At 51.6% G+C, this 22,353-nt stretch overlaps 1 protein-coding gene and 1 long non-coding RNA gene across 4 annotated transcripts in view; both read left to right on the forward strand.

Moving 5' to 3' along the window:
• Positions 1-1,465: 1,465 nt before the first annotated feature.
• LOC135188693 (uncharacterized) lies at positions 1,466-6,319 on the forward strand. Of its 2 annotated transcripts, none has more exons than XR_010307790.1 (3): positions 1,466-1,685; positions 3,499-4,197; positions 5,594-6,319. It is a non-coding gene; the product is annotated as an uncharacterized LOC135188693 (long non-coding RNA). The 2 variants fall into 2 exon arrangements; XR_010307789.1 differs by having other exon boundaries at positions 3,499-3,648; positions 4,092-6,319.
• A 1,916-nt stretch (positions 6,320-8,235) lies between these two features.
• The window catches only part of SPPL3 (signal peptide peptidase like 3), a 57,609-nt gene continuing 43,491 nt past the window's right edge, over positions 8,236-22,353 (forward strand). For both annotated transcript variants that reach the window (XM_064168971.1, XM_064168973.1), the window contains exon 1: positions 8,236-8,598. In XM_064168971.1, coding sequence (XP_064025041.1) covers positions 8,576-8,598 — 23 coding nt within the window. In that variant the 5' untranslated portion in view covers positions 8,236-8,575. The remainder of the gene's footprint in view (positions 8,599-22,353) is intronic.

Consider the following 22,353-nt stretch of genomic DNA (forward strand, 5'->3'; position numbering starts at 1 on the left):
TGACTTAGGTGGCACCGTGTGAGGTGCTCCATGATGTTTTTCACTTCTGGCTTTGGCTTGCTGGGTACCTTGACATGCAAATGCTGGCACCTCCACTTATAGCTTGCTGTGGTCATTGCTTAACTGATGATCAGGAGCACTGTACCCACATAGTCTGTTTATTACAGGACTTGCCCTGCTCAGCTTGTGGTTGAAGCACATGATGAAGGACAGCCCATGGTGTTGGTTCATGCTGAAAGTCCCTCCTCTGGCATCAGCTGCCCTTTTTCTTCTGGGGACTTCTCTGGGCAGGCTCTACCTCCAGTCTCTCTTGATAGCAGCCCTGCGCTGAGGTTCTGCTCCCTTCTGGTGAGTGTCTTCTTCAAACATGCTCCATAGCTCAAATGGAGTCACTCAGTGCAGTTCTCAGGGAGTCCTTCTAAATTGTCTTTTCTGGTCTGTTGGTATGAATGAATCTACCTACTTCGAGTGGCTAGGTGAAGGAGTAACTTGCTGCACACATGTGGACTTGGTGCACAGCATCTTGTGCAGGTGGTTCTTCGTGTGATCAACAGGTGAAGGATGTAAATCTGCTGTCTCTGTGGAGGTGTCCTAGGGCACCTAGGGGCTGCTGGTCTCTTTACGCACTTCTGTCAAGCCTAAGCTAAGAGGAGCCTGAGTAATGTCCTAGGACAATGCTGCAGAGTGACCTTGGCCCCTGTTTTCCATGTGTGGGCACTATTAGCCATACTCTCTGGGCTCCTGCCATAACCTGCTAAGTCAGCAGCTGAAGGGCAGAGCTCCTCTGCAGCTTGGACCCCCTCCTCCCTGTGCTGGGGCTGCCGCCTGCAGCCAGGGCTGCCATTGACTGCTAGCTTTGGTTTCTGGTGGCCTCTGCACTCCCAGTACTGGGTCCCCTCACTGCAGTGAGTGAACAAATCTCAGACTGGCTTTGTGGCTAAACAGCAGGAGCTATTTACATTTACTGTAAGACATTTCCATTCCCCTCCCTACTCAGGGTCTGTCAAGACTGGTGAGTTTTGTTTGTCATTGCTCTATCAATGTTTGATACAATTTCTGTCCTTTTATTGCTTTAGTACAGTTTTCCTTGTTTCTCCCCCTCCGTCAGAGATGCTGACAGCAGTGGCTGATAGCAGTAACTGCCAGTTGGGATTACAGCATCCTCTCAGGACTTTGTAGTCTCTGCAGCACACGTCCTTGTAATTCAAAGACTTGCAGGCTGTAGACCTCCTGCAAAATGTGACAAGATTCTGTCATTCTCTGGTGGTGTGATTTCTGTTACCTAAAGATGGGAAAGTGACCACTGTTGTTTGTGTCAGTCTGTTCTGCAAGTGTACAGTGCCTGCGGAAGGCTGGAGAGGGCGTGACACCAACCACTAAGTTCAGACAAAGAACAGCAACATTTATCAAGGAAAACTCTAAAAAGGAAACATAGAAACAAACTTTATTGTGTGGTTTCAGGGATTCCTTCTGCACCCAGAAGTACTTTTGCCTCTGCCTGCCTTGAAGCCCCTCTGCTCCAGAGGCTTTTAAAGCAGCCTGCCTGGAAACTGGTGAGCTCTGAAGTCCATAAACCCAGAAAGGAGCATCTGTTTGCATGTTAGGACCTCTTTGAGTGCTACAACTTGATGCCATGTGGAGAATCAGTAGCCAATCATGGAAACCTTCCAAACACCGGGAAAGAGGTAAATGTTCTCTGTCACTTTGTCCTGAGGGGCTTTTTCTCTTGGTCCAAGGGGAAAGAAGAATTGTCCACGGGTCAGAATTGTTCATTTTAAGCTGCAGGAGGCTGGACAAGTAACCAAAAGAGGTCAGTTTATAAACTGTCAACTTTCCCTGTAACCTCCAGACTGTGCTAGTGAACGACTCAGCACTCATTAAGTGTTTCCAGTTCCTCAGTGCAGGAAACCCAGCAGAGCTTTCTGGTGTCCTTCAAATGCTGGAAAGTGAACTCTGGGAAGCAGGAAGGAGCCTCGTGCTGCACATTAGCCAGCGCTCCTCTTGGTACCCTGACACTCAGCACTGCAGTACCAGTTCTCAGGCCAGTGCAAGTGCCACCAAATGCAGTTGTGAGGTAGTAAGAACATCAGAGGTCAAGGGTGGAAGCTGCAAACATTAGCCCACTCAACTGCAAGAGCAGAGCAAGAGCTACATTGTAGAGTGCCATCATCCAGGCAGAGTTCTCCTCTAACTGAATTGTACTCAGTGGTTATTTTGTCTTGAGGATGAATCTTTGACAGAAAGGGTGTTGGGTTTGCTGTACCTGTTCTCAAGCATTAGTATGTGCTGATTTCCTTCATTGCTACCATCTGCTGGGCCATGGCTTGGTTCTCAGCCTGACTGATGCCATCTTGCTGACTCTTGTCATCACTCTGATGGCAAGAGGGGAAGCTTCTGAAGTTTAGAGCCCCCTGTGCTGGGTTGAAATTACCCTCAAAATAAGAGCACCAGACTAGCTCAGAAGGTTGGGAAGCAAAATGAAGCTATATTTTATAACCCAACTAAAAATCTAAAAGCATACAATGCAATGAATATGTACAAGATGTACATTTATTTACAATCCAGAAAGTAACACAAAGACGCCCCCCAGACAAGGGAATCCCATGAGGGAGAAAGAGAGAAATCAGGCCCCACTGCTGGTATCTACTTAGCTGTAACAAGAGTGGATCACTCAGCACTGAAAGGGTAACTGAGGGTACAGCAGTGATGTGACCCTTATGTATTCTGCTGATCACACTAGGGCAGAGCCATGGCCATGGGCAGCAGTCCTGTAGGCAGAATGGAAGGCAGGACAGACTCCCACAGCCTGCCTTCTTGAGTCAACACCACTTCTACCTTTGATATTTTCACTTAGTGAATTACATCTACTCTTGAGTGTACAGGGCAAAACACAGAGCCATTTACTAGGCTAAGATGATGTCATGGGGCTCCAAGGAGCATAGAAGGAAAGCCCCTTGAATACAGTGACGATAAAAGCACTAGCAGAGGGAGCCTGTGCAGTCCCCTGAATAAAGGGGTAAAATTGCTGCTGGCAGAAGAAACAGAGCAGTCATTTGTTCTGTTAGTGTTTCTCTACAGTGTTCCTGTGTTTTCTGCTGAGACCACTGAAGGTTTTCTCAGCCTGAATGACAGCAGCATCACCTGCCCCTTGAAATGCCAGAGCTGTTGTGATAAATGTTCACCCTTACTCCTATGGGTGGTAAAACACCTACCAAAGCCAATTGCTTTCTGTGCACTGGGACCTTAGTCCCAAATGGCACAGCCAAGTGTAAAGAGTCTGAGCTGACTGACACTTAGCTCTTGTTTTGGGAGGGTTGGATTTCAGCTATTTGAGCAAACCTCAGCATCTTAGGGGGAAAGACTCACTTGAATAGATGGTTTAAATGCTCCAAGTATGTACCCATTTGCATCCTCATGGAGTGGCTAATGAAGATAAAGGGTTACAGAGAAGGGTGCATTTTGTTTTGTTTTGATTGGTGCCTCCTTCTGTACTTTCAGTAGGACAATCAGAAGCAGAACAACCTAAACCTTCAGAGCCAGGAAGGGGGCAAGGCTACCTTTGGGCTAAGACACTGGAGACTCCTTAGCACGGTTTGCAGGATTCGGCTGCACTCACAGCAAACGCTTTTATCTGAAAGGCAAGACTTGGTAAGCTATTGAAGTCTCAGTTCAACTGAGGCTGGAGAGTACCAAGCATTAGGAGCTGGCCTGCAGCTAGCAGGCATGGTGCGCTAACGGGGTTGCATCACTGCCTGTCTCTCTCCGCATTCCTCCTCCTCACCGGGAAACAAGCCTGTGTCCTTCTAACCTCTGTTCTCCCCGCACTCACTGCTCCTACCGTCGGGATGGGGATGAAAGCGGGGAGCAGGAGCAGCTCTGGAGTTAACGAAGGAGCTTCCCACTAGGTGGTAGTGAAGAGAATCGCGTCCCGCCGGCCGGCTAGTGCACAGCTCCCTTCTTTTTATCCAGCGGAATTCCACGGGGATCTCCTGAACAATAACCTAGCGTGGCTCCGAGATAGCCTGTCAAAACTCGATGGTTTCTGCCTTCCCTTTCTGTTAAGTCGATGCTGTTTGTTCCCCCCAAAACAGGCAGAGATGACAACTCTAGCTGCCATGGCCTCTGCTGAAAGGTGAAGGGTCTACGTGGAGCTGCTCTGGTTCTCTTTGCACCTCATGCCACTGAAGCACTTTGGAGGTGAGGATTCCTTGTAGCCAGTACTTTCAGCTGAATTTTCTCCACCACGTTTGCCTCTGGGAGCTACCCTTCAAAACAGAAAAAGGAAAAAAAGAAAAAACACCAAAACCACCCAAACAAACAAAAAAAAACCCCTCCCACCAAACCACTTCTGTTGTTTATTTGCTGCTGGTTTTGGAATGGCTTGGCAGGTCTGAGTAATGCACCAGTCTGCAGCAAAGGCTCCAGGCAGAGCAGGCAGTGTGGAAGGGCTTTGCCACCTTAGAGTGAACTTCCACTGGAAGCTCTCTTGTATGGCCAGAGACAAAAGAGATACTGATAAAATTACCTGGGGAATGCCATCAGTGCTCCAGTTTGCCCTAAGAGCAGCTGTTGGCTCTGTAAGGAGAAAGAAACTTCTGTGGATTCATCCCGCTGCTCCCCTGCAGGGGCAGAGCAAGCCCACAGAAGCATTTAGCAGTCTGGTCACAAAGCTGAGATGCTGAAGAAGATTATACTTTAATTGCTCATCAGCTAGAAATCCTTTGTGCCAAATTAATGTGCTGGCAATTTTGCAAGACTGGGGATTGAAGTGATTTCAGTAAAGACACAGAGCAGGGATACTGTTTCACAGATACCAGTATCAGTTCTACACCTTATTCTCGTGGAGATTTAAGTAAGGCTCTTCAGTACCAAGCCAAGGCTGAGGCACTGATTTATCCTTCCTTACACTGATGCCAGAGGATGGAGAAGGGTTTCAGCTCTTGCATTCACTCTATCATAACCACTGAAAAGGGTTAACAGGCATCCCAGCGGCACCACAGCAGTGAGGATTCTAATGATCACTGAAGATACAGAGGGAACATCTCCATTGTGCATGCCCTGCCCAGAGCCCAAGCATGTTTGTGACAAGGGGTGTGGGAGCAGCAGCTTCCCCCCAAGACTGCTCACCTAGGCTGTGTACACCACAGCGCCAAAGCAGAGTGTGACTCACTCCTCTTGCCTTGCATCATAGCCACCAAAGCCTGTTTCCTCTACTTCCTGAGATGGGCACAAGTTCTGTGTTGAAGGGCAAAGAGCTCTAAGGGCAAGGAGGGGACAAAGTCTTTCAAGGTAGCCTCATCCTGAGCTGGATGAGAGGTGCTGGAATTGCCATTTAAGCCCAGCAGCAGAGTGAGATGCCATAGCTGACCCCAGCAGGGAACCCAGCAAGCTAGTCCTGGTGCTTGGAATATTTCCACCTAGTAGCTGGTAAATCTGAGTCTAAATCAGATCTTAGTAAGAGGGTAGAGTGCCGGTTCTGTCAGCAGCTCTAAGGTCATTCCTGTCTACAAAGCCAAAAAAAGGCTGTGAAAGGCACAGAGGATTTGGATGCTGAGCTGTGTCCAACCCCACATCATTTGTTTTTGATACACAGGGGGAGAGTCCTTCACAGCCCAGTCTAAGTACAGCACAGCGCCCTGGGCATTGCCCTGAACTGCAGTACCAAGCCAGGCCGTGTTGCACATGCAGTTGCCTTCTACAGTGCTAACTTTAGATGGCTGTAACCTGCTGCAGCTTCCTCACTGCTGAAGGAATTGAGTTGGCAGCCCATTGGAATGGGCTGCCCAGGGAGGTAGTGGAGTTGCTGTCCCTGGAGGTCTTCAAGAAAAGCCCTGGATGAGGCACTTAGTGCCATGGTCTAGTTGACTGGATAGGGCTGGGGGATAGGTTGGACTGGATGACCTTGGAGATCTCTTCCAACCTGGTTGATTCTATGATTCTAAATGAGCCACCCAAGATGACACAGGCAACTGCTAACAGACCTGAGAAGAACTGAGCTGCTCCTCACAGCAGCTGGAGCTTTTGCATTGAATAATGGAGACGGACAAGATGGAAAGTGTTTATTCAATCCACTAATAGATATCAACTAGGGTGGGCTTCAAAAGCCATTTTGGAGGCATCTCGCAACTCTGTAGATGCAGTAAGAATGCCCCTGTGTCCTGATAATGTTTTGAGACTTGTAGTGAAATATATGAAGGCACAGAATTTTCCCAGCCTGTGGGGGTTTGTGGGTTCAGCTTTTTAAATAAATACCTATTTTCATGTGGCCCAGGCACTGTTCTTCTATGTAATGCAGTTACATCACCTCCAACTCTCAGTTCAAACAGGCTCTTGTCCATTCCACACCAAAGGAACAATGAAGGAGGCTGCGCAGCTGGGCTGCAGCAATTGCTCTGAATCCCCAGAGCCTCACTTGCACACATTGCTGCCAGGGAGCAAACAGCAGGGGTTACTTGAGTGAGCAGACACAAGGAAGGGCATTGGAGATCTGGCAGCAGAGAAACCAGTGAGGAGAGGCACTATGGCAGTGTCACTGTGCCTGGGACTTGCTGTTTCAGTAGAGGCTGGAGAGAACACGAAGTGCAGGAGTTTGGTTAGCTCACAACGCCCTGAATGTTCCTTTTTCCGTTAAAGAGCAGTCGGAGCACTGCATCCTGTTCTTTCACTTGCTTTGTCTAGAAGACACCAAAGACACAGCACTGTCCAGAGAGGCATTGTGGATGTCAGCTGAGCACTTCAGCTTCTAACACACCTCACCTAGCTCAGCATGTGCCACCTACCCCTGCTACAGAAGCAAGCCCACCATAGCAGTTATAGAATCAGTACGGCTGGAACAGACCTTTCAGATCAGAGTCCAACTGTAACCCAACTACCATGACCACTAAGCCATATCCTGAAGCACACCTACAGCTTCTTGAAATCCTCCACCACCTCCCTGGGCAGGCTGTGCCAACCCCTCACCACTCTCTCAGTCCTAACGTCCAACCTAAACCTCCCCTGGCACAACTCAAACCCATTTCCTCTTGCCCTGTGGCTGGCTACTCAGGGAAAGAGACTAACACCAGCCTCACTCCGACCTCCACACTGCCACTCGATTTAGTGCTGTCTGCAAACCTGCTCAAACCCCTCACCCAAATCATTAATGGAGACATGAAACAGGCCTGGCCCCGGTACCGAGCCCCGGGGACACTGCCTGTGACCAGCCACCAGCTGGACTGAACCCCACTGAGCACAGCTCTTTGGGCCCATCAGCCAGTTCTGAATGCAGCCCAGAGTCCACTCGGCTATGCCATGGGCCACAAGGAGTTCTCCAGATCCTGCTTTTGGCCCTTGGTGCACACAGGTGTCCTGCCGGAGAGCCTCCAGTGGCCTGCAGCTCCCCTGCCAGCCAGGGCCGGGAGCGGTTTCACTGCACCAGAACAGAGTTCTGCCGTTCCGTGAGCACCACCACACCGCCCCCAGCCCTTCCCTGCCCGCAGACAGCCGCTCCGCTGAGGCACGTCCCGAGTCGGGCGGCTCTCATCCGCACACTGCAGGAACCGGATTGCTTCTGCTCCGCCGTGCTGTACCGGTAGCTGCTGCCCGGTAAACGAACGTCCCCCGGGAACACGAGGGCTGGCACTCGAGACTCGGGGTCATGCAGCGTACGCGACGGCAGAGGCCAGCAGCCCTGCCCGAGGAGCAGGAAGAGCAGCCGCGCTTGGTAGAGGTACCCCAGCCTCCGTCCACGGCCGAGTAGGTCCCGCTCGTTCTCCCCGGCACTCCACCCGCCCCTGTTCAGCCTCCCCAGGCCGGGCCTGGACCCTCCGTCGCCAGCGCCTGCCCCTGCGCACGGCCGGCGAGCGGCACGTGAGGGTGTTGTGGGCACGTGACTCCACGCACGGCGCGGCCCCGCCCCCTCCGTGCGCCAGCGCGGGGACGCGGCGCGTCCTGGCCTGCCCGCCCGCTGCCCGCCGCCTCCACGGTGCCCGCCGCCTCCCCGCTGCCCGCCGCCTGCCCGCTGCCCGCTGCCCGCCGCCTCCCCGGTGCCCGCCGCCTCCCCGCCCGCTGCCCGCCGCCTCCCCGCCCGCTGCCCGCCGCCTCCCCGGTGCCCGCCGCCTCCCCGCCCGCTGCGCGCCGCCTCCACGGTGCCCGCCGCCTCCCCGGTGCCCGCCGCCTCCCCGCCCGCAGCCCGCCTGGTGCCCGCCCGGTGCCCGCCGCCTCCCCGCCCAGTGCCCGCCCGGTACCCGCTGCCTCCCCGCCCCCGCCCCGCCCCTCGCCGCTGCCGCCTCGTCGGCCATGAGGCCCATCCGCCAACGGCGCCCTAGCGCGGCGTTGCATTGCGACTGCTGAGCCTCCGCCCTTCCCGCCACCACCATCGCCCTCTTCGCCATCCCCTCCCCGCCCGGGCGAGGACCCCCCCTTCGCTACCCTCCCTTCTCACAGCCGTCGCCATGTTGGGCCGGGAGCCGCAGCGGGGCCGCCACTGAGCCCCGGAGCCTGCGAGGCGGAGGAGGAGGCGGAGGAGGAGGCGGAGGAGGAGCCCGGGGCCTGGCCGCCCTGCACAGCCCAGCCGGCCGGCCGCCCAGCCGCAGCCATGGCGGAGCAGACCTACTCCTGGTGAGCCGCGGGGCCGAGGCCGGGCGCCGGTGCTGCGGGCCGCGCGGGTTGGCGGTGAGGGGGTGGGGAGCGGCCCCAGTGAGGGCCGGGCTGGGCCGGGCTGAGCCAGGCCGAGTCGGGCGCAGTGTGTGTTCCGAGCCGGCCTCCTTCCGGCCGGCCCCAGGACGATTGGGTCTCCGCCGCGGGGATGGCGTCCTGAGCGGGGCCGGGGCCGCAGGTGCGGGAGGGGTGCGGGAAGCCGGTGCTGCGTCTCTCGCCGCAGGACTGCCGGTCGCGGGCTGCGGATGGGGCCTGGGTCATAAAGGGAGCTGCCGGCCGAGGGGCTGGGGCCTGAGGTTTGAGCGCGGCTGAGTAGGAGGGATGAGGGGGGAGGAGGGACGGCGTGCGAGCGAGGGCTCCGGGCGGTGAGAATTCCCCCGTGCTGACAGCTGGGGAGTGGGAGAGGGTCGCGGGGAGCATTAGCGTGGCTGTCATCCGTCCCTGTCCCGGAGGGCTCCCTGGGTGAGCTGGATCTCCGCATGGCTAGCGCAGGTACACAGCCGTCCGCTGTGCCCGGAGTCGAGCCGGTTCCTGCTTCCACGTTTGTGGGCTGCAGGTGATCTCTGCCTAAGGGGGCATTTCTGCCGGTGCAGGCTGGTGGGCAGTGGCATGTGTGTCTGTTTTCACCTGGCGACAATAGACTTGTTGTGTCTACAGGAAATAGAATGAGGAGGAAGAGGCCAGTTCCCGCGGGAAGATATGTAGTGTGGCAAATGAGAGGGCATTTTTTCCCGTGTCCTGACGCCGTGTCGAGCCTAGCTGGCAGTGGATCAGAGACAGGCTTTGGTTTCTCAATATAATTCTGGGGTTTTTGTATTGTCACGTTTCAAAACCAAAGTAGCTCTAATAATTTACCTGGGTACCAGCTCCATTGGCCTGACCATGGCAGGGATTGCTTTGTGATACTCTTCCTGCATTTTAAACCCCTTCCAGTGATCTGGAACAGAGTTGTTTATTGGGTATTTGAAAGAAGTTATAATAACCTCTCTTTTAAAGGGGTTAAATCTCAGCTTTTGACCTTGATATCTGCGGAGTGTGGAGAAGGGATTGAATATGCAAGGAGCATTCCAACTCTGAATGGTTCTGGAAATCTTTCCCATTACTTTTCCAGTGGGGATTTCTGCTCTACCGCACGTTGAGCAGTTGGCAGGCCCCTTCGATTCTTTGTGTTGATTCTTTGTCAGCCCCAATACACTTGTTGGCCTTTTGGGTTTCTGATACTCTTGCTTTGTTTCAGGAGCTCAGTGCAGCAGCAATCTGCCCTGCTTTGAAACAGCAAAAGGATAACTTCTTTGATTCGAAGGGTTAAGGACATGTTACTGTTACAGTGACTGCTGATACCTGTTGAGGCAGCTTAATGTGTGTCCGTGTGTTGAACTGCAGAACATAGAGATGTGTTTGTAAACTGCTCTGAGGTTTGTCAGCTTGCTTTACAGAAGTAAGCAAAACCAAATGCCAATTTACTTTATTTTGGTCTTAAACTCCTCTCCTTTCTGGACTGAGTGCCTTTGCCTTGCAAGTATGCTCAGGAGTCTGATGCGAAGGCTTTGAGCAGCGGCTGGGAGGAGGATTCCTTCTTAAGTCCCTTTGTTTTAAGGAAGTAAAGTTGGAACTGAAGTTGCTCTTGATGAATGCTTGCTAGGTGGATCCCATGGTAGTTCTTCCTTGCAGCGCTGGGTTTGTCCCAGGATGAGGGTCTGAAGCTGACATCACAGTAGACTGTAGTTGGTGTCTCTGTTCTCTAACGTGTGCTGAGACTTCTCTCACTTTGCACTTGGTCGCGTGATCGGCGCTGTCTGGAGCCACGGAAAGAGCAAGGAGCCAGCTCCTGGAGGAGTCCTGCTCTGCAACTTGTGTGCTCCTCTCTGAGTGCATGTTTGGTTACTTGCACTTCTAGCAATCTTGCATTTGTTTATTTTTAATGATGATAGTGCAGCTCAGCATAAAATTGGCTGGTGCATTGGTGCCTTTGGGACAGACCCAGGCTGTCACTGGGGGTACTTGTGAGCAGAAGGCTGTGCAGAGCTGTGTCCAGGGATCCTGGAAGATGGCAGGTCGCATCCTGGCTGTTTGCTGGACCCCATCCTTTTCCTGTCTTGCAAAAGCTGCTTTCTCAGAAGGAGTGCTTTCGCTGTTCCTTGCTGTAGGATCTCACTGCTGGGCAGATCCCTTCTGTACATCTGAAAATGCAGAACTGGATGTTAAGAGAAGTCCTTTCATATCCCTGTCCCTGTGTGGCCAGAAGCTGGCTGCTGATGGCAGTAGTGCTGCCTCTTGTCTGGCAGTGCAAGGCTCCATTCCACCTCTTTCTGTGCAGAGCTGGCAACACACACATCATACAGTTCCTGGAGCTGCACAGGACAGGATCAGGGTTTCTTTGGGGTTTGGCTATTTTTAGAATTGTCTCAGATGTGTTAGAAATACCTTGAAAAAATCTACTAGCAAACTGTGACTGCTGGACGTGAGCACTGTCAAACACCTAGGCAAAAAAGGGCTTTTTTCAGTGGTGGATGTCGCTGCGATTGAGGTGGGGTTGATGAGATTGTAGCAGATTCTCTTTCTGCTGTATTTACTGCTCTGCAAATAGAAATCTGGTGTTTTAAAGTAGGTTGATATTTTCATGATCAAAGGAAATTGGTTGCAATTACTTTCTTGTATTAAGATGTTCTAAGAATGAGGTATTTGCACTTCTTCCCCATCTCTTTCATAACTGCAGATGCATGAGTTGTCTTTTGTCGCTGTTTTTGTCAATTATTTCTTGCAGCAACTTTTCTTTTTCTTTAGTAATGTTCACACATGTATCCATCTGTACTTTTATTTAGCTCTTCTGTAGTGTCTTCAGTAGCCTTGCTGACCCAGTATTTCAGATGGGAGAGTGTATCCCTGACAGGAGGATCTGCTGAGGGTTTTGCTGCTGAAATTGCACCCTGGGAGAACTGATTTCAGTGTAAGATGTGGGAGAAATACCAGCTGGAAATGCTCTGTCAAAGGATATGCACCTTTTACTCAAACACTCCCCTTTGAAAACGCTTGGTGGTGGTGAGTAGAGAAACTGTCAGCTACCTGCAACAGGAGAGGAAAGTTGTGAGAGCTCAGTGCAATGCTGCTGTTACTCAACTCCGCAGGCCTCTAAAGAACACAACTGCTGCATTGCAAGGTTGCTGCTGATGTTCAATGTCCCAGAGCTGAAATTAATTTCCCATGAGTGGGAAGGGATTGAGAGAGGAAAGAGATTGTGGAATACCCATTTTCCCTTTGTTTCCTGTCTAAAATCCAGCAAGGAAATGAGACTGGGTAGTGACAAAAGTTCCTGCTACAGCAGAGGGGGGAATAAATAAGGGAAGAGCTTTTGTCCCTCATCAATGTGTGCATGCATGGCTAAAAGCGTAGAAAATGCCAAAGGTTTCATCCTCAGGCCAGTGAGCTGTTGGAAGTATTGAGGCAGATGAGTGTGGCAGCAGCAGGCCCTAGGTTGTTCCTTGGTGAAATCCTTGCTCTTTCCTTAACTTCCAGCATCTTCTGGTGTGGTGTTTTCCCTGGGCTCTGTCTGGAGGGCACGGCAGCCTGCCTGTCTTGTTTATCTTCGGTTCGTAGGTGGTTAGTGTTTTTCAAGGCCTGATGTAACACCCCCTCCCTTTTTACTGTTGCCCAGCCTGCCAGTAGAGATTGCTTTGTTCTATTTTTTTCCCTTTGAATGCACAAAAGATTTTCACAGCTTCCATCATAGATGAAAGGAGAAAGAGGAGGAGGAGATTTCTACTTCAAATCCATGCTTAATTTCTCCTTTCCCAGAGCACTGTATAAGAGTAACACAGACTGCAGTTTGCGTGTGTCCTGTCAGGGTGATGGTGAGGCAGACCGGGAGGGTAAGGAAGCACAGCGAAGAGGAGATGCTGTGCTTTAAACCAGCAGAACCCCCTCTTAAATGTTTGAGTCAAGGGGCTGATTCTTGTATTAGCCATCAGCTCTTTGGTGAGGGAAATGCTGATATATTTAGAACTTCTCTCTGTAGTGCTAGGGGCGTGGAAATGAAGTCTGATGATGTGCCCCAGTGATCAGTAAAACCACCAGGCTTCGGAGTACGGTGCAGTGCCATCCTTGCTCTTGAAAGTCCAGAGTCAGGGGCCCGGGAACTTGCTGTTGCGTTCGAGCATTTCGCATGCCGCTGCCATGAATTCAAATAGTCTTCTCCAGAGGTCTGAGGCAGTGTTTTTAATTCTGAGCTGGCTGGATTAGATGAGTATGTAGGAGGGCAGGGAGTAAGAGGAGCTACAGCTTGTTGGCAGAACTCACCAAGTACTAGTAAAATCCTTTTTGCATTCCAAGTTCTTTCCTTCCTTTGCTCAGCCTAGGTTGAGCCCTTACCTGACTAATTAAGGTGGTTTACAAAACAAGGCACTCACCTGAAATTTTAAAGTGTTGCACATTGCAGAGGCCTGATTGTAAAAGGTGCAGATGAAATTCTGTTGTGCACACTGTCTAAAATATGCCGAGAAAGTTCAGCTTCCCAGCTCGGAGCTGGCCTCTAACCCCACCACTTTCAGGGATAGACCTGTTAGAGTGGGTCCAGAAGAGGTCACAAATCATAGAATCATGGAATCAACCAGGTTGGAAGAGACCTCCAAGATCATCCAGTCCAACCTATGCCCCAGCCCTATCCAGTCAACTAGACCATGGCACTAAGTGCCTCATCCAGTCTTTTCTTGAAGACCTCCAGGGACGGTGCCTCCACCACCTCCCTGGGCAGCCCATTCCAATGGGAAATCACTCTCTCTGTGAAGAACTTCCTCCTAATATCCAGCCTATACCTACCCTGGCACAACTTGAGACTGTGTCCCCTTGTTGCTGGCTCATCTTCAGCCTACTATCTATCAGTACCCCCAGGTCCCTTTCCTCCTGGCTGTTCTCCAGCCACTCAGTCCCCAGCCTGTAGTGCTGCTTGGGGTTGTTGTGGCCAAAGTGCAGAACCCTGCACTTGGCCTTGTTAAATCTCATCCCATTGGCCTCTGCCCACCCATCCAGCCTGGCCAGGTCTCTCTGCTGGGCTCTCCTACCTTCCAACAGCTCCACACCTGCTCCTAGCTTGGTGTCATCTGCAAACTTACTGATGCTGGACTCAATCCCCTCGTCCAGATCATCAATAAAGATATTGAACAGGACTGGGCCCAGCACTGATCCTTGGGGAACACCACTAGTGACTGGCTGCCAGCTGGATGTGGCACCATTCACCACCACTCTCTGAGCTCTGCCATCCAGCCAGTTCTTGATCCAGCACAGAGTGAATCTGTCCAAACCATGAGCTTGGCTAGGAGCTTCTTGTGGCAGACAGTGTCAAAGGCTTTGCTGAAGTCCAGGTAGACTCCATCCACAGCCTTCCCCACATTCACCAGGCAGGTAACCTGATCATAAAAGGAGATCATGTTGGTGAGGCAGGACCTGCCCTTCCTAAAGCCATGCTGGCTGGGCCTGATCCCTTGGCCATCCTGTAGGTGCTTTGTGATGGCACTCAAGATGACCTGTTCCATGACCTTGCCTGGCACTGAGGTCAGGCTGACAGGGCTGTAGTTTTCTGGCTCCTCTTTACGACCCTTCTTGTGAATGGGATCACATTGGCAGCTTCCAGTCTTCAGGGACCTCTCCAGTGAGCCAGGACTGCTGATAAATGATGGAGAGTGGCTTGGCCAGCTCAGCTCCAGCTCTCTCAGCACCCTAGGGTGGATTCCATCCGGTCCCATGGACTAGTGAGGATCCAAACGATGCAGCAGGTCCCTTACTGCTTCCTCATGGATTAGAGGGGGACTGTACTGGTCCCTGCCTCCATCCACCACTTCAGGAGCCCAGCTGTCCTGGAGACAACCTGTCCCACTAGTGAAGATTGAGGCAAAGAAGGTGTTAAGCACCTCTGCCTTTTCCTCATCCTTTGTCACTATGTTCCCCTCTCTATCTAACAAGGACTGGAGGTTGTCCTTGGCCCTTCTCTGCCATTCAGATATTTAAAGAAACACTTTTTATTTTCCTTGGCAGCCGTGGCCAGCCTGAGCTCCAAGTGGGCTTTTGCCTCTCTAATTTTTCCTCTACAAGACCTAACAACTTCCTTGAACTTCTCTTGGGACACCTCCCCTCTTTTCCAAAGGTGATACACTCTCTTTTTAATCTTTAATTCCTTCAGCAGCTCCCTGCCCATCCAGCCTGGCTGCTCCCTCGTCGGCTCATCTTCCAGCTCAGTGGCACTGCCTGCTCCTGTGCCTTCAGGAGTTCTTTCTTGAAGCAGCTCCAACCTGCCTGGACCCCTTTGTTTCTAAGGGCTTTTTCCCAAGGAACTTTCTGAATTAGTTCCTTAAATAGGCTGCAGTCTGCCCTTCGGAAGTCCAGTGTGGAGGTTCTGTTGATGCCCTTCCTGGTTTCTCCATGTATTGAACACTCTATAATTTCATGGTCACTGGACCCCAGGCAGCCTCCAACCACCACATCCCCTACCAGCCCCTGTCTATTTGTGAGCAGCAAGTCAAGCAGGGCTGCCCCCCAGGTAGGCTCACGTAACAGCTGGGATAAGAAGCTGCCTCTAGACTGCCTCTTCTCTGCAGTGTTTAAGTCCCAGCAGATGTCTGGTAGGTTAAAGTCACCCACCAGAACAAGGGCAGGTGATTTTGAGGCAGCCTCCAGTTGCTTAAAGAGTAATAAATCAACCTCTTCTTCCTGGCTGGGTGGTCTATAACAGACTCCAACCAGGATATCAGCCTTGTTGGCCTTTGCCTTAAGTCTCACCCATAATGACTCAACTTGATCATCCTTGATATCTACCTCCATGACATCCAGAGCATCCCTAATATACAGAGCCACTCCCCTGCCCTTTCTCCCTTGCCTGTCTCTCCTGAAGAGTCTGTAGCCATTGATTACAGCACTCCAATCATGTGAGCCATCCCACCACGTTTCAGTGATGGCAACAACATCATAGTTTTCCTCCAGCACCAGAGCTTCCAGCTCCTCTTGTTTGTTACCCATACTGCATGCATTGGTGTACATGCACTTAGCTGGGCTGCTGCTTTTACTCCTAGCTCTAGCCTACCGTCCTCAATTCCCTTTGATTTGTCTCTGGTGCTGTCATGTTTAACCCCCTCCCCCTTCCATTCTAGTTTAAAGCCCTCTCAACAAGCCCAGCCAGCTTATGTGCCAGGGTCCTTCTCCCCTTCTGTGACAGTTGTATCCCATCTGCTGATTGCAGACCTGTGGCAAGATGAAGTTCCCCAGCTGAGATTGCCAGGCACGCTCCGTCAGAACCATTGTTGGAAGCCTTCTGAGTACAGGGCTGTCTTCGCAGGAGTGTCTGCGAGCGTCTGGCGTCAGGGAAGTGACTTAAACCTCAGTAAATTTGAGAATCTTAGATTTGCACTGCGTATGTTTGTCTTTCTGTGCCAGCCTCGCTCACCTGTTACCCTGCCGCTGGCTTTCGCTATCTCAGGCTGTCTGTCACGCAGGCAGGGACTGCAGCACTGCACCGGCAGCATGGCACTAGTGGCGGTTCGCAGGCACCTGGGTGTGCACACAGCCTTGAGATCAGCAGGGGCAAGGCAGTGCCCGGCTCGTCGAGGGCCTGTTTGCCAGTGGGGTGGTGATTCTCCACGAAGAGCAGTGAAGCGAAGAGCTTCTGTCAGTGCTCTCCCGGTGCTGTCGTGCAGTACCTCCTTTAATGCAGGTTTCTGCCAGTTCTGCCTTCAGCTTTTTCAGTGTCTGGCAGAAGTCAGCTTCTTACCCGGAGATTAGAGAACTTGGGCAGGATGTAGGACATGAGTTCCACCCCCGAGGCTTTCTGATCTTGCGTCTCTCGCCTTCCAGTGCAGTGCTCTCATCACCAAACTATGTGCCGCTCGGCAGCCGGGCTTTGTGTGTCCATTTCAGTCTGTTTCAGCTCCTGCACAGCACTGTCAGTATTTGCAGGTGAGGAAGCAGGCCTTGCCTCTCTGCCCTAGTGATCAAAATGCTCCTCTGAGGTTGGTGGGACCGGGCTTCACTTCCTGCCGTGATAGGGCTGCAGGCTGGGAGATGAAGGGGCTGCAGTCCTTGGGGACAGTGCAGCCTGCTCCTCTGCAGGTGAAACTAGGAGTGAACAGACAGGAGGTGACCTGACTAGAATTTCTGCTGTCGTGGCTAAGGGAGCTGTCAGTGTGCCGGCCTGCAGCATCACTCCCTCCTGTCGTGGTCCCTTCCGACCGGATGGATTCTGTGGTTCTGATCTCTTTTAGTATCTCAGCTCTTTTCTTTCACTCCTTTGGCGCTGTGGTGTGTCAGCCTCACTGGCATACTTGCTGCCATCTTCATTGCCCTTTGATGGTCTATGTTGATTCTAGGTGTTACAAGAGACTGTAAAAGCAAACAGTTGGTAGAAGCCATTTAGTCAGACAGTCTAATGCTGATGGCATCTGAGTAAAGTCTCCAGGAAGAACCAAGGCTGAAATTGGTAGAAGAAAAAAAATTGTGCACGTTTTTGGTGCTGCATTGCTTTAGTGTAACTGATTAAGATGTAAGTTGGAAATGATCCCCCCAGTTCTGTGGGCTGAGCGAAGTGGAGTGAAACACAAGCTGGTGTGCTGGCTGATCTGGATCCCGGCACTCAAACTGATTTTGAAAGGTGATTATTTAGTAAGATTAATGGAGGATATGTGTCACTGCAAGACTTTCTGATCTCTGATCTCCCTCTTAATTCTTCCAAGGATGTTCACGTTGATGATCTTTTCTCTCACATCTTTTGCAAGTGATGTCTGAGCTTGAAGCACTCTGATCTGCCAGACCAGGTTCTGCTCTCATATGCCATCCCTACAGAGACTTGGGAAGCATCTGCCCCCCAGGACCACCATCATGATGTTCTCCTGGCAGTGACTGCTTGCGTAGCTGTTGTGCTGTCATCTTCATGATTAGATCCTGGGGAGTGTTTCTTTTTTGGATGAGCTCTAAGCCTCAGGCCCCAAATGTCCTTGGGTAACCTCCGTATCTGCATGTCATATCAAGTGACATGGTACAGTCGGAGGTGTTAGAAAGTCAAAATGTTCTGCTGGCTTCTTGGAAAGGTGCTCTGTAACCAGTCACTAATCAATTAAACTAGAACGTTTTTACTGTCCTACAGCAGCAGGACATGAGAATAATAACTAGGTGAGATGAAGCTGCCCTTCTCTCTGTGGGGATGGCTTTCAGGGATGGAGTGTTCAGGATGTCAGAACAGAGGTTCTTAAATCATCACAGCTGTTGTCCTGAAGTAGAGGAGAACACACTGAAAATGCTTCTTTCTTGCACAGTCTTGTGCTTGAGGTGGCTTTCTTACTGCTAGAGTAGGCCAGTGGCATCCTGGCCTGTATCAGGAACAGTGTGACCAACAGGACCAGGGCAGTCCTCCTGCCCCTGAACTCAGTGCTGGTCAGGCCACACCTTGAGTCCTCTGTCCAGTTATGGGACCTTCAATTTAAGAAAGATGTTGAGGTGCTGGAAGGTGTCCAGAGAAGTGCAGCAAGGCTGGGGAGGGGTCTGGAGCAGAGCCCTGTGAGGAGAGGCTGAGGGAGCTGGGGGTGTGCAGCCTGCAGAGGAGGAGGCTCAGGGCAGAGCTCATTGCTGTCTGTAGCTACCTGGAGGTAGGTTCTAGCCAGGTGGGGTTGGTCTCTTCTGCCAGGCAAGCGGCAATAGAACAAGGGGACACAGTCTGAAGCTGTGCCAGGGCAGGTTCAGTCTGGATGTTAGGAAGTAAGTTCTTTGCAGCAAGAGTGATTAGCATTGGGATGGGCTGCCCGGGGAGTAGTGGAGTCCCTATCCCTGGAGGTGTTTAAAAGGAGGCTGGATGAGGCACTCAGTGTCATGGGTTAGTTAGTTAGAAGGATTAGGTGATAGGTCAGACTTGATGATCTCAGAGGTCTTTTCCAACCTGGTTAACTCTGTGATCTCAAGTTGGAGAGATGTGATGGCAACTTACAGTGTGTGTGTGGTAGCATTTTCCCCAGCCAGTGGAATTTGAATGGAAAATGATGGTGTTTGACTCTTGCTTCTTCCCTCCAAACCAGGATCTTCTGTCTGTCAGTTTTGGATGTTCTTCTCCCTTTAGTTTTTGGAGCTAATTCCCAGGCTTTTGACTCCAGGCCTTTCCCGTGCAGCACAGGTGTAAAGCTGAGGACTGTCAAATGCTTCTCTTTGTTTTTACACCTTGGCCACGTTTCTGCAGGCATCTCCACAACACAACTCACATGAGGGAAGCAGGAGGAGGCCTAGGGGGTTCTCTCTGTTCATACATGCAGGCTGTAACTTCAGACAGGAGCTGGCAAACATACCTGCAGGAATAATTTTATATCTGGATTATTCTCATGTCCAGCTGCTAAAAGACAGAAGAAGCACTACACAGTATAAACTACTGGCTGGTAAAGCTGAGCACCCTCACTGCCTTGGGGTTATCCCTTAGTTCTGCCCAGTTAGTACTTTTCTGCTTGCCACTTTCTGTCAAAAAAGCCCAAGTGTACTTCTTCATTCCTATGGACTCTGCTGTTACTGCACAGAGGTATCTTTAAAAAGTCTTCTTGTTCATCTGCTAACAGGCAGAAGTTAACTTCTACTAAACTGGCAGTGAGCTCTAATTTTAAACAGTTTGGCAGAAGATTACAGAGCTCAGTAGAGGTGTGAAGAGTTGAGAGTCTCCCACGGAATGGCAGGAGTCTGGGAGCTCTTTGCTAACACCATTTTCTTGTGTCAGAGTACCACAAATAGCAACTTCATGCTGGAGCAGCAAAGGCACTGCACAGCCAAGTTCATGGTACAAAAAGTCAAGTGGTCTGCACATGTGAATGTGGTGCATCTGCCCCTGCAGCAGTGCTGCACAGGCACTATTCTAGGAGGGGTTCTCCACCCAAGTTAAGCTAGCAGCAAGCATAGAACCTTGGAGTTTATCTTGATTTCAGTGGTTACTTGGATTAATAAATTCAGTTTACTCCATCGGAGCTCCTGTAGGTTGGGTAAGCTCTGGCATTACAAAACATTGGAGCTCTGTGGTGCTGCAATTAGCAGGGCAGAGGTGAATGTAGGAGCTGGGCCAGGGCTCTGGTGTCTGTGGCACTCAGCAGCCTGCCAACCCTTCTGTCAGACAGTCAGGCCCAGTGCACAGCCTGGTTTACCTTTCTGTGGCAGCTGCTGCACTCCAGCACCCGGCAGAGTTTGCAGTGAGCGTGGCAGCCAGGATCAGCCAGCTGTGGGTAGAGGGGCACTGGATGTCTCAGGCCAAAGCTCAGTGCTATGCTACTATACAAAGGGCTGTTTTTACTGGTATAATTTTACCCCTCTCAAGGCTACAGTTGTGCCTTATCTCACCATCATCTGTCAGACCCATTTGGCAAGATAAAGTAGGTGTAGTGTGACTCTGACCTATTTAGTCAATGGGAAGTCCGTGCTCCAGGTGACTGTTAGCTAAAGGTGAGGTTGGTGAAATAGGAGGCAAAGAGAGCAAACAGAGCTGGCTTGGATGGATTTCTGTGTTGCAGGCTGGGGAGAAGTGTCTGTGTCTGGCTCTCTGGGTTTGGTGGCACAGGGTCGTTCTGGTCCTTTTTAGAGGTTCAGATTGATGGCTGTTTGCTGGAGGAAAGATGACCTGCTCACTGAACTCCTTCCTGGAGGTGGCTAACCTATACCTTCACCTGAATAGCTGCTCTGAGGAGCACTACAAAGGGCTGAAAGCTCTTATGGGGAGTACTGTGGTCTCTGCAGGTTTTTGAAGATGAAGAGCAGGTTCTAATTAAGCTTTATGTGAAAATAGCTTAAAGAGTGCTTGCTTTCTTCTCAGAAAAAAGGAAACTTTGAAGCTAAACACTGAAGAACTGAACCTCTTATTTTTTTTTACATTTTCTGCTAACTTGACTACTTCTAAAGCAGATGCAGCTGTAAGCAGTTGCAGATGGTACAGAACAGAAAGAACCTCTTTATCATACTCCAGAAGAACCCCAATGTTAGTTTTCCAGCTAGGTATCCTTCTCTGTGGTTTTGATTTTAATCTCCTTGCAGGTGGAACTTAAAGAGAAAAAGACCTTAACGCTCAGAGGAGGAAAAAGTCTGCTGGAAACACAAACGCTGCGCTGCAGGGTGCTTCCCTGGAAGAAGGTCTATGAGATTCCCAGAGCACCCTCTCTAGAGAAGGTTCCTGCTCCTTCCTGTCGCAAATGAAATGGTTGAGAACAGGCTGGGTCTGCTCTGCCGCTGCCGCCTGTGCTTTGCACCTGGGGCTGAGTCTGCTCTGCCGCTGCCGCCTGTGCTTTGCACCTGGGACTGAGAGTGCGCCCTGAAGCCTGGCACTGGGGTGCGTGAGTGCCCCCTGCATCTGGCACGGAGGAGCAGGACAGAGAGCAGGCCCTGCCTGCCCTGACACAGGCTAGCTCCTCACAGCTCTGTGCTGCACTTAGCTGTGGCCTGGACACCTTTGGAACTCTCAAAACGGGCTTTTGAAGTTGTCCCTCCTCGTCGGAGGTAACAAACCCAGGGTGTCTGTTTCGATGGGTTGTACTCTGTACTTCTGCGGCAGCTGACTCTCCCCTCCTCACTGGCTGCAGCTGTGACTCGCAGTCCTTGCTTCAAGGGTGCCAGCGGCCGCCACCGGACAGCTGTGACCGCTCTCGGTGCGGCCCCTGGGCTGCCCGGGCTGGCTGCAGTGCAGCCGCTACCGGACAGCTGTGACCGCTCTCGGTGCGGCCCCTGGGCTGCCCGGGCTGGCTGCAGTGCAGCCGCTACCGGACAGCTGTGACCGCTCTCGGTGCGGCCCCTGGGCTGCCCGGGCTGGCTGCAGTGCAGCTGCGGCCCGTGCCGGGCACCTGCAGTAGTGCCACCGCCGGCTCGTGGCTGGTCCTGGCGGGCGAACCCCTTCTGGGATGGAGTTCTCATGGAAGTGCTGTTTGGCCCTGCCCGGGCACGTCAGCGTAAGGCATCTGTCGGGATGCCGTGTGTGGGCAGGGCAGCTCGGCAGCAGCCGGAGCTGCTGTGCCTGTGCAGCCGCATGGCATTGATCGGCTGGGCTCGGGAAAGGCCTGGCCATTAAATGCTTTGATTAAACGATTAGTCCTTAGCTTTATTTTTCCATTTGATTTCTGACTACATTGCTAAAAAGGCTTTGGATTTTCAAGCACATAATCAATGCAATACTGGCCTGAGTGTCAGAGGTATGTGGTGTGGCTGTGTGTTGATTTCTAAGTCACCAGCAGAGTCAATACAGAGGAGATAACATCCTCTTTCCTGGCTCTAGCAGTAGAAGCAAACAGGCACTTTTCCCATTAGAGAGCCTCTGACGTTGTGGCATCTTGAAAAGGAAAAAAAGTAGTCTGTGCATGTGTAACTCGAGTGTGGAGTTGCTGTGGAAGTTAAGGCTTGAAATAAGAAAATGTATTCTTTGGCACCGAGGTGGAGAGATGGATTTTGTCTAGGAAGCAATGTGGTCGGTGTCCTTCTTGCCTGGGAGCACTTGAGAGCCTCTTAGGACAGTGATCTTGCAGCTGCTTGGCCAGATGCAGTTTGCATCTCTAAACTGAAAAGCCATTGTACCCAGCTGCTGGGGAAGACAAACACCTCTGGTCTGTGCTCTGCTCTTTTCCTGATACCTGTGCTAGGATTTGTTTCAATCCATTCTTCCCAGCAGTGCCTGCACGTGCAGGTGTGCAGTTCTGCCGCAGCAGACATTGTGCCATTAGTCATGCAGAGGATTTCCCTTGAGCAGGC

The sequence above is a fragment of the Pogoniulus pusillus genome, chromosome 30, assembly GCF_015220805.1.
Source record: "Pogoniulus pusillus isolate bPogPus1 chromosome 30, bPogPus1.pri, whole genome shotgun sequence".
NCBI classification, from domain to species: Eukaryota; Metazoa; Chordata; class Aves; order Piciformes; family Lybiidae; genus Pogoniulus; species Pogoniulus pusillus.